This window comes from Trichoderma aggressivum (genome assembly GCF_033847375.1).
Source record: "Trichoderma aggressivum f. europaeum strain CBS 100526 chromosome Unknown scaffold_015, whole genome shotgun sequence".
NCBI lineage: Eukaryota > Fungi > Ascomycota > Sordariomycetes > Hypocreales > Hypocreaceae > Trichoderma > Trichoderma aggressivum.
Window position 1 is genome coordinate 262589 of NW_026946381.1, and position 11895 is coordinate 274483.

The following is an 11895-nucleotide window of genomic DNA, read 5'->3' on the forward strand; positions in this document are numbered from 1 at the left end:
ATAGGAGTAACACTTGATCCATTTATATACATGAGCATGCATTATCCTCATCCTAAATCCACCAAGCCAGCCCGCCCTCCTATCCAACATATGCAGAATGCAACAAAAGAAATGCCGGAAGAAAAGAAACAATGACACTCCGTTTGCAAAACCTGTGAGAAATAACGCCAGTGACCCCCTCTCCCCAATGTTTTCCCCCTTCCATGATCCGAATGATGTATCCGAGTGCGCGTGTGTATGCGAGCAAAAAGTATGATAAAAAATAGAGCAGCAGATTTGCTTTCCCAGAGGCGTCCGCCGCAAAGGCAAGCATGCAGTAATAGGTTAGATGGCGATCTGAGATGCATGATATTAGGCAAAAAAGACCAATATGAGATGACGGCTGACGAAAAGAAGAATATGCCAGCACGAATAAAGGTGCTGTGGGAGTGAAAAGATGGGTATCATTGATGTATAAGGCCGCTTCTCAGCATCGACCCGGCTCTCGAAGGGGGGGGAGGTGTAAAATGTGTCCATTCAACGGCCGCTTCAACGCCTACTGCTACGCAGCATCTTCCTCATTATCGTCGTCGTCAATCTCATCGTCCTCGTTCTCGGTCGATCCATCGGATTCGATCTCGTACCCGGGGGCTCTCTGCACAAGACCTTGATAGTAGGCCACCAAGATTTCCGGGTTCGGCACAATTCTCCAGTCGACTCTGTAGAGAAACTCGAGCTCGAGGAGCCTCAGCTCGGCCACACGCACTCCGCCGACCCGTGCGTAGGTTGTATTGTTCCAAAAAGAGTCGGACAGGCCCTTGGCGGCAACCGTGGCAGCGGTAATGAGGAATCGGTGAACGGTGAGGGTGTTGATGGTGAATTCTTGGTATAGGGCGCAGAGTCGGTCGATGTAATAAACCATTGCCAGGAGGAGGGGTGGTGTGAGGGTGGCATGTCGAGCAAGGCGATGGAGATAGTCTCTGACCGAGATGCCAGGGGGGGTTCTGCAAGGTGAATACCGAGTTAGACACGCACGGACGAAGAATAAACCCCCCAAAAGAGTGAGGCATGCGAGCTTACCTAGAGTGAAACCGCGTCAGACCACCGCTTGATATGCGAATGGCGTCATTGGTGGCAATCAACTCTCCCAACATGTGTGCGATCAGCTCGACCAGGTGCTCCACTGGACAGAATTCATATTTCTGGGGCAAGATAATGGGAGGTCGTTCTTCGGGCCGGGCTCGTTTCGAAGTCTGGGGAGAAGCGGTTGGCTGAGGAGCAGGAGCAGGAGCAGGAGCAGCAGAGCTCGAAGCCACTGCCGGAGGCGTCGAAGAAGCCTCAGGAGTGACCGAAGCAGTAGCAAGTCGACGCTTGTTCGGTGACAGGGCATTGTAGAGCTGAGCCTGGGCGGCCGAAGGCCTGCTGGCATGCGAGTCGCCGCTGATGCCCATGTTGGTCGTCGTCGTCACGATCATCTTGGTGGTCGTCGTCGTAGGCAGCGCTGAGGGAGACGGGGACGAGGACGAGGAGGCTCGAGAGGGAGATCGAAGATCACTGTTGGAAGCATCGGTATGGCGGGAGTGGCCAGGAGACAGGGCCGACGACGAGGCCGAGACCGAAACTGCCACCGACTGCGACGAGAGGCGGCGGCGCAGATACGCCGGCTTGGGGCTTATAGCTGGCACTTGAGCGGGATGAGACGAGCCGGAATCTTGCGAGGATCTCGAGGCATTTCGGAAGCTGGAGGGAGAGGCGCTGGAGGGGGAGAGAATGGGGGATGTCTTCAACATGGTCTCCTTCGGCGCATCATCGGAGCGCAAGCGTTGGGGTTTCCTTGCTTGGTTCGGTATGTGTGTTTTTTTATTTTGATTGTCTTTGCCGTCGTCTTATGTTTTGCCTTTTGCGAGCGAGGTGGGGGAGGCGAGACCGGGACAGAGCCAATTGCTGGAGTTGCGAGAGGCGATGAACTGGACAGGACAGGACAGGACAGGACAAAAAGAAGAAGAAGAAGAAGAGACGCCGGCCGGGTATCAAATGCCCATCAGCCGTCCCAAATCGGAACAGCCGGCGGTAGGCGCTGCCTTCTGGCGATGCAGTGAGACAGTATCTCGAAAAACGTGGAACAAGCAGATCTTGTCCTTGCTTTGGAGCGAACCCGAAATGCTCACCGAGGACCGGGCAAACCACGTTTATCAGAGCCACAAGGTCGATTCTAAAATGGTCAGCCAGACCAAGACCAAGGATTCAATCGGCGGGACGGACGCGAGGAGACGGAGGGGGGCTAGCGGCGTTGATGGGCTGCGTTCGAGGTATCGGTACCTAACCTGGGCAAAAGGTGAGGGTGAGATGGGATGAATGCAGAGCCGCCGGTCAGTCAATGCGTCTGTTGCGGGCTGAGTGGCGTATGTATGTTGACGCTGCTTTTTTTTTTTACTCGAATGTGAATGAGGCTGGCTTGACCTCCTGGGGCATGCTGCTGCTCGTGAGGGAAAAAAAAGAAAAAATGTCGGGTAAGTAAAATAAGGCAAGGTAGGTAGCAGGCAGTTGAGAAAACTCAATGCTATAAGTGGTACCTGGCTGCGAGGTATTGCCTCTTCAACGCCGCAGTGTCGACGTTGGTACTTGTACAGCAGATTCAGCAGCAGTGAGACGGATCCCCATCATCAGGAACCTGCACTCTCCGCAGCGCCTCGGCGGGACTCTTTTGTACCTGACAATCGCAGCAGTGGGTTGGTCAAAGTCCAGGTACAAGCGCCACTCTTCTGCGGCTGGCTTACTGAGACATGGCAGGTAAGTGGCTCATCTGTCAGTGTTCGAGTTGGAACGAAGAGAAGACGAGGCACCGCGAGGAGAGAAAACGCTGCCAACCATGTCCCTCTTTTTTTTTCTTGCTATTTACAAGTCCCAAAACTAAATCAAGTAAGCCAAGATGGATCATGCAATACCACGAAGGTATTGGCCTAATCGGACTTTGTCGGCGCAACTGAGCCATTGCCAGTAGCATCTGGCGTGTCCTGGGGGCCAAAGACCCTCACAGGTACAGGTACCTCCGGCTCCAAGTGGGGCGGGGCGCGAAAAAAAAAGAAAAGAAAAGAAAAGAAAAACCAGAGGACTTTCAGTTGCTTTCCGGAAATGGCGTTTTCTCGCCCTGTGCTGCTGCTGTTCCGATAGTGATCGACAAGGCCCTGACAACAGTGAGAGGCCGTGTAAGTAAACCCGTCCATGGCAATAAAAAGTCAGGGTCTAGGTATTAGTTGCAGCTACGAACCAGATGTACGAGTATGTACGAAACATTACTGTAGATACCTCAGTACTGTAGGCACGCAAAAAGAAGGCCTCACATGACGCCGGGTTGCCTCTCCCTGACCGTCTCTTCGACTTCGACTCTTGTCCCGTCCCGCTTGGACACAGTCCACTTGGTCGGAAGGCGCCTCGTTTCATCACAAGTGGACTTGGACCCCATCACGATGGCTGCTTGCACATAAAGCTCCGTTACGGAGTACATCTGATCACAATACCCCAGACTGAACCCCAGACCGCGCCGGCAAAGCAAACATCTGATGCAACGGACACCGAGTTGATGAGTTGTCGTTATGCCCCGATGCAGGCCTGGCTCAATGAGCATCCGCTGTTGCGAGCTCGTGGCGAGACGAAGCCCGGTGATTCGCTAGCCGCCTTGGCCCGCGACCAAGACTGGCGCTCATTTCAGACATTGTCTAACATCAGCCGGAGTTTTCAATTCTGATTTGTGGTAGCACGCACTGCATACTAGCAGGGGGGAAAAGCTCTTTGCCCTACTGTACAAGTATGCTAGGCTACAGACTGTTGTGGCTAGTGGTGTGCTGGATACGGCGTTGGAAGCAGCACTTGGACGGGGAACAATGCCACTATCGTGAGGTACGGGGTACAAGAAGCTTCAATAGTTGAGAATGGCCGTGCTCTTTTGTAGCAGCAGCACCACCACTTTGCCGCCGTGATGCGGAATCCTGCGGCGCCACTACGGAGATTGAAGTCGTTTTTCAACCCCCAAACCGCTAACGATAAGGGCTGGCGTCAAAAGGCGAAAAGCGGAAATGTCTCGCACAAAAATCTGCATCTGGGTGAGCACGAAATGCGTCAAGAGGACAAATCTCGGACCGTGATGCCGGCTATCGGAGCGGATGATCCGGGGTGTCTTGCCCAATCAGGCTCAGTGACGTTCCGCCTAGGCTCAGAGGAGGCTGACGGGCCGCACAGAGAGGCACCTGCAAGGCTGGATGTAGTTGGTTGATTGTGAACAGAGTTTGTTGGCTAGGAGGGAGATGCTATGTGGTGACTCCCATATCTTATGTAAAGGAGCTCTTGACAATGAAGCATCTGGGACGAGTGTTGGTAAACCACAGAGGTACTTGAACAGACGCTTGTACTATGTACGACCAAGGTAAGGTAATTGGGTCATCGCCATGTCACTTATGGCCGAAATGACGTAGGGCGTGTCTTGCCGCGGCGTACCTTATTTACGGGAGAATACATACAGATTCAACTGAATGGCTGGCCAAGGTGCGTATACGTGTAAAGCGACTCGGCGGATCTTGACACCTTAGTCAGTAACCGCGAGCGTTTGACAATATCGGAAAACGCTCCCAAGGTGATCAATCCACAGCGGGTTGGTACATGGATGGCAAACTCTGCTATCCAATGCCAAAGGAAATGCCCCATCAGACCAAATCTTTCTAGAATTCTTCTCTCGCCTTTTCACGCTTCGCCCTCCGCTTTCTTCACATCCACCAATTGGCCACGCTCGACGCCGTTCTCGTCTTTTGTGGAGACATTAAAGATGCAACTTTCACCAGCCGGGGTTGCTTTCAATGTTATAAGAGGAAACGTGTTGTTGGTTACGAGTGGTCAGCAGGAGTCAAAAGGCCAGCCAAACTCTTTTTCAACTGATGCATTCGCAAAACGTGCTGTAATCTTCCGACCATCATCTGTCGAAACCCCTTTAAAATGTGCTCTCCTTGATCTTTGTAACAATTCGGGATTTTTATCCATAAAATTGAATGAGAATAGCCATCAAGTTTTCTTTGGCTGCATGCACTTTACACATATATATACAAGCGCGCGTGGAGGTTGGGCATTATCGAATGACGGACGTAAAAAGAAGCCGTTTATCTACAGCTACAAGCATTTGCTTGAGTACTAGACCTACTAACCTACCTAGTAACAAATACCCAGTTCTTTTGGTATAGCTACATTTCTACTATAGCCACATTTCTCTAGTATTTGTTATTTAAAAATATCTTAATATACCCAGGTATCTATTCATACAAGTGCTAGTACTCTGTATTATTCATGACATGGCGTGCCAAATAACAAAATTGGGGTGCTGAATGGCTCGTGATAGTACATGGGATACTAATTGGGTGCAGTAAAGCTTACATGGAACCTAAAATGTCCGATAAGATAACGGCGTGCACGTGCCACGACGTCGGACTTGCTTTGGCGTGACATCTCGTCAGACTGCAAGACACCAAAGAGGCCTGTCCATGATTTACTTTGCCTTATTCCATGAATTGATACCGCAAGCTTGTTTACGCATCTGTGCCTCTATTGCTATCTTCTCCGTCTTCTCATCTTGCCCCCGAGGCTCCTGCTTCCGAAGCTCCCCAACTTCAATCGGGCGCACCATTGCTACGCCTTTGCTTAATCCCGGTTTCGCTTAAGCTGTTCGCGGAGCCTTTCCGAATCCCTCCCGTACAATCGATTGCCTCGTCGTTGCTCTCAGCTCAGTCGTGACTCTTGATGCCGTGTCCTGGACGTATAAATTAGCAGGCAATCTTGGCTCGACCCTACTAATCGACAGGGCAAGATCCCAGCACCCGTCCCTCGGCTTTCTTTCTCCGCTATCCCACCAACACCGGCACTCCCATCTCCATGGCGCGCCCCCAAACCTCCCCGATCTTGACGCAGCTGCGCAACGCCAAAACGTGCCCCGAGCAGTCGGCAGCGCTACGGGCTCTCAAAAACGAGATAGTTGGGCACCACCAGAAGAAGGAAACATGGGTCAGCCAAGGCGTGCTGGAGCCCGTCGTCAGGACGCTGACGTCGGCTCGATCTACCAAGGCGAATGCCACCACCAAGGATGCTAGGCCACAATCAATGGGACAGCGGCACCTGTCGGACGAAGACAACGTCAGGCTGCAAGCCTTGCAGATCATCACAAGCTTCGCCAAGGGTATGCATTCAAAGCTCTGCCAGGCTCCTTTGGTCGTTCCATTTGCTGTTTCCTACTCTTGAAGGAGTGATGCTGACTTGTGATACTGTCATTGCAGGTGGTCCTCCTTTCTTACCGTCCGTCCACGCCTCCCAAGCTCTCCCGGCGATCCTCGCATGCACATCTCCCAAGGCCAACGCGCCGCAAATCGTCGTTGCCGCCCTCAAGGCCATCACTGGCATTGCGAATGCGGCCGCACTGGCATCTCCGTCATCCCCACTCGATATCCTAGCTCTTGCTGGCACGATATTTACATCGCCGCTTCACCTCGAGTCCCTTTGTCTCATACTTGCTACGACATCGTCGAGTCACTTGCTACAGACCCAGGTGGAGCTTGCCGCTGGCTTGATATCTCGCATTTGCAGAGATGAACGGCATCAGCAGGCTCTGCTACACTCTGGCGTTTTGGACATGCTCGCCTCACGCTTGGCCAGCTTCGCCGTGAGTCAGGGTCATGTTGTGCCGGGAGCCGAGGCGCAAGCTTATAGCGACGGCCTATACGAGGCCTTCCCCAAAGAAGCTCCCCATGGAACCCAGATTGGCCCCATCCTCGGAGCCGTGGTGGCCATTCTCGGAGATTCAAAGTACAGGGCGATTCGCCTTATCAACTCCCCCGCCATTCTCGCCGTCTTCCCGTCCATCGCATTCGAGGCCAACAGCTTGGGTGGCTCCAGCTCCAAAACACCGAACCAGACGGCCATGGACCACTTGCTGCCTCCTCCCTTCTCTGTTACTCGGAGTCCTCCGCACTCCCATCACCACTCTTCCGCCAACACACCAGACCACCCCGAATCGCGAACTCCCAGCCAAACACCTGGACCCAGATTTGTCTCTCCCGCTGCCCTGGAGTCGAGCTTGGACAGCTCATCCGAGGAAATGGAGAGTCCTTTTATTCCTTGGTTGATAGTGCAGGCGAGGACTCTTAGCGGCTATGGGCGACTCATGGCAGCCACCATGGTCACATCCCTCTTCAAAGCAGGCCTAGGGCGCAAAGGATGGAGAGAAACTAGCCTTGGCATGCTCATAGTGCCGCTGCTCATCGACTTGATTGCCAAGAATGACAAAGATGATGCTGAGTCGCAGACATCGTTTGATGAAACCCAGCATCTCATCTTAGAAAGGACACCGGCTACGTTGGCCCGCCTCATCACTGATAGCGAACAGCTTCAAAAAGCTGCTTACGACTGCGGTGCCGTCAAGACCTTGACCAAGCTTCTGAGGCGTGCCTATCGGTCTGTATCCATCCTAGAGGCAGCCAAATACTGGTCTCCGCAGCCGGATACCGAGATGGAGGAAGAAGGTCCTTCAACGTCACAACTCGGCCAGGCTGGTCAGGATCCCCTTCTCTCTCACCGAGTGCGTCTCAGGGAATCAACGCTGAAAGCCATCGGTGCCGTCGCTTCCGGGAAGGAGGATTATAGGAAAGCTTTGGTGGATGAGGACTTCATTCCTTATGTGATGGAGTCACTTAACGAGTATCCCAAGCGGCCCAGACAGATCAAGGATCGACTCAAGGACAAGCCCAGCGGAGAACCTGAAGCGCAGCCCAGCGTCTCATCAGCATACGGTGCCAACCCATTATCGGTCATCGTTGCGGCCTGCCACGTTATCAGGATGCTTTCGCGGTCTATTAGCATCCTACGCACGACTTTGGTTGATCACTCCGTTGCCATGCCCGTCTTCAAATTCTTGAAGCACCCAGACATCGATGTCCAGATTGCAGCGACAGCTGCTATTTGCAACCTGGTCTTGGAGGCCAGTCCGGTCCGCGAGGTTTGTCCACAGCTATCCTATCCCCCGCTAATATGAAGTATGCGAAGCTAACAGCCATCAGCTCCTGGCCGAAAACGGTGTCATGAAGATACTTTGCGAGCATGCCCACTCTGAGAATCCCGCTCTGCGGCTCAACGCCCTCTGGGCTCTTAAACACTTTGTAATTGCAGTCAGCCCTGACCTGAAGCGATCTTGCTTGGAACGGCTGGAGCCGGAGTGGTTGGTGCAACTTATCTACGATGATGGCCAAGATGCTGCGTCGTACAACACACAGCCCATCCAGCCATCGGGTGACGATGTTGACGAGGACATGGATTCGACGCCGCCTGATGAACAGGTGCGGTGGACGTTTGCAGCGAACGGCAGCATGCAGAAGCTGGATGCTTCAAGGTCGACCAAGCTGCGTCAGGCCGAGGACAAGCTCGCCGGCATACGTGAATATGAGCTCAATTCATTCAGGAGATCCCGAAGCGATGAAGTTGCTGTTCAAGAACAAGGCCTAGAGCTCATCAGGAACCTGGTCGGGCTCGGAGTAGGCGCCTCTGCTGAGTCGCCCTATGACACCACCGAGATGATTGACTATCTATTCAGCACTATCGGCCAAGACCGTCTCTTTGATATACTCTCTTCAAAGCTAAAAGCCAAAGTCCTCCATCCCTTCGCTCGGCGCACTGCAACGCCAGGACAGGAGACTACCAGACTCATCCACCCCCATGCGAAAATCATAATTCCGGTCATCTATATCCTCGTTCACATAGCTGCCAGCACAAATCACCATCGGCAGCTCGTCGTCAGGCAAACAGACCTCCTCAAGCTCCTGTGCCAACAAATCAGCAACAGAGACAAGGAGGTGCGTGTTGCCGTTTGTCACCTGATCATCAACCTCACAGGGCACGATGAGGAGGGCGAGGGGGGCGCCGGCGCCGGCGGTGAGGCCTGGTCTATGAGGGCGGCAGAATTGAAGAAACTAGGGTTCTATAACAGGATGGAGTTTCTCAAGCACAACGATAGGGACCTTGATGTCCGGGAGCGGGCCAGAACGGCGGTATATCAGCTGGAGAGGGCGATCGCTTACTAGACGAATCGATCAGCCAACCCAATCTCCAATTCTAGCGATTCAACCGAGGTCGAGAATAAGGATCAAGACGACAGTGTAAGCGCCATGGAGGTTGACATGGCAGACGATTCGATTGGGCGTCTGGATGAACAAGAGAGACGTCTGAGTGGGCAAGAGAGGAGGAGTACGGATGGACAAGACAGGCCTATGGATGGAGGGCAGGAAGATGATGCAGAAAGAGGTGAATCAAGCACCACTTCACCTGCTAATGCTCAAGCACCACAATTTCTCATATTCCTTCGTTTTCCACGCAACACTTGATCTCGTTTGATCTCCATGATCTCCTCCATCTTCTTACGAGTCACTTGGAGGGGAGGGCATGGCAAGGGCGGTTGTTTTCCTTTTTTTTTCTGTTGCTTGAAAACAAAAGAAAGAATGAATGAATGAAAGAATGAATGAAAAGAAGAAAGAAAGCAAAGGGCGTGTGAAAACAAAAACGGGATTGGGTGGATACGGCGGGAGCAGACATCTCATGGCGCGGTCAATATTGTACAGACTCGAAATAACAAAAAAGTTGGTTACAGCAGTATGCCTTTCTTTCATTCGCTTATAGGAGTTTCTTCTCAAGGGTTTTACATCTTTAATGTCGACTTACTTTTCTTGCATGAATGGGAGGAGCTGGGTGGTCAATCTTATTACATAGTTTAACACAGCGCGAATTTTTGATTGGTGTTGGTTTTCTTGATGCCTCTTGGGAGTTTTTTGTGGTTATGTGTTGGATGGAGAGGTGGATGACGAGTGATGACACCGGTTTGCCGATGTTAAGAATTTGCTGTGGTATCATTTCCTTTTCAGTTGTGCAATCTTGTACTGTTGACTTTTTTGAAATAGGGAGTAGGTAGCTATTCAGCACTCCAGGTTGGCTGTCTAGCATTCCAGCGACTGTGTGATATTTGAACAGGAAAACTTTTCATCTACTACTGCTACAAGCACTTGTTGAAGTAATGAATATAGTATCTGGTTCTTCAAGGTATCTGCTACTATCGCTATGTTTTCTCTAGTATTTACTACTATACCTACATTTATCTAGTATCTGCTATTATTATTCAATAACTGTTACTACATTTATATTTATATACCTGCTACTATAGTTGTATATTTTACTATCCAGTGCTATAAATAGAGTCGCTTAGTACTCGGTATTATGTACGATACAGAGAATCTGGATAAGAAACTTGGCGTGCTGAATAGGCGTTCTCTTGAAATAAACTGAGCCAGCATCCATCTCAACTTGCAATTTGTCTCACGCAATGAGTTGTTATATTATCAAAGAGATACCCTGCACCCCGTCATCTCAAATCCTCTTACCATTTACACCTCCCTTCCTGTAAACAATCCCCCAATGCTACCATACGTACATACATGCAGAGAGCAGTACTACCTATACAAATTTATTAAGAAAAAAAAAGAAAGTCAACAAGCCCCCCTTTCACTTCCTCCCGTTGGGTCCCCTACCTTAGTACACTGTTGGTTCGAGAACCTATCATCTGCACGTCCCGTCACCAACGCTTTATTTCCTCTAGGCAACGACAATTGATAGGGGGGGAAAAAGGGAAATACATACGGGGTACTGCAATCTAATATTAATTCTAAGAAATCCTTGATTCTGGAGCCGCTTGTCTTAGACGGTGGCTGTCGTTCCGGATGCAGGGAGGAGAGACGAGGTTTCGCACTGAATCTTGGAAATGAATTACGGAGTCTTGTCCGGAGCAAGTACTCAGTGCCGCTCTGCCGACGACTCGCTCTCTATCACTACGGGTCTGAAAATATTGAGAGGGTTTCTTCATATACGGGAATGGAAATGACGATAGAGAGGTGACCACCCAGCCATGATATCATTCGCGATCCCGTCACAAAGACACGCCCGCAATTCTTGTTTTTTTCTTCTTCTCACACCGTCTGGAGTAGTATCGTAGCCTACCATCACTTCTACGGGAAGAGACAAGGTCTCACAAGGGACAGGCTCTCTCATCCAAACAAAGTGGCCCTCCCAAACAGCCTTCACGCCCGTCCACTTTCACGGGCTAGAAAGGCAAATAAACAGGCAGACAGCACATGTTGGCCCATTCTCCGTCTACAAGGAGAACCTCGGCACAATCTACCAGATGACATAAAAAGCAGTAGTTATCTGCATCTGATAAGGACATGTAGTTACTATACAACTACAGCCAGCATGCCTGTGATGACCATCGATCCAACACCAATCCCACGATAGGAAGAGCAGCGCCATCCGTTGCACAGGCATGCCCGAGGAGTCACCCTGCCGATCAGACCATAAAAAAGAAAGCCCCAGAAGCAAATTTCCTTGCCCCGGAGAGAGAGAGAGAGAGAGAGAGACACGGTTTGCAAACCAACGCCTCCCCCAAAATTAGACCAGCAAAATGTTTTTTTCTTTCTTTTTTTTTTTTTTTTTTTTTTACCCCAGTCTGCAAACGGCTCATGTGCCCATTCATAGGGTGAGGGGGGAAAGAGAAAAGGCAAACATTCCACACGAGGTAGTCGTTTACATGTAGGGCTGCAATAGACGCAAGTGGTCAGACATTACTCCGTAAATGAGAGACAAAAGAGGGGGGGGGGCGGCCAAACGATTATCGGAGCTGTTTGTGTCCAATGCTCAGAGACAGCAGGGAGAGATGGCCACTTGGCCAAGGCGGTGGGAGGGTTACAGCCCGTTCTTGTTCTTGTTCTTGTTCTTGAACATGGACATGGACATAGATATGAATATGAACAGGGGGGGGGGGGGGGGGGGGGGGGGGGGGGGGGGGGGGGGGGGGGG

General features: G+C 51.4%; 2 protein-coding genes across 2 annotated transcripts; one reads left to right on the forward strand and one right to left on the reverse strand.

Moving 5' to 3' along the window:
- Positions 1 to 541: 541 nt before the first annotated feature.
- On the reverse strand, positions 542 to 1769 carry Triagg1_4699 (uncharacterized protein; the record flags this gene model as incomplete). Its single annotated transcript, XM_062899132.1, has 2 exons — positions 542 to 983; positions 1060 to 1769. 2 exons carry the CDS (start codon positions 1767 to 1769, stop codon positions 542 to 544), a joined length of 1152 nt encoding a protein of 383 aa, XP_062756279.1.
- A 4120-nt stretch (positions 1770 to 5889) lies between these two features.
- Triagg1_4700 (uncharacterized protein) lies at positions 5890 to 9080 on the forward strand (the record flags this gene model as incomplete). Its single annotated transcript, XM_062899133.1, has 3 exons — positions 5890 to 6190; positions 6288 to 8002; positions 8064 to 9080. The coding sequence occupies 3 exons, from the start codon at positions 5890 to 5892 to the stop codon at positions 9078 to 9080; spliced, it is 3033 nt and encodes a 1010-aa protein (XP_062756280.1).
- Between the last annotated feature and the right edge of the window lie 2815 nt (positions 9081 to 11895).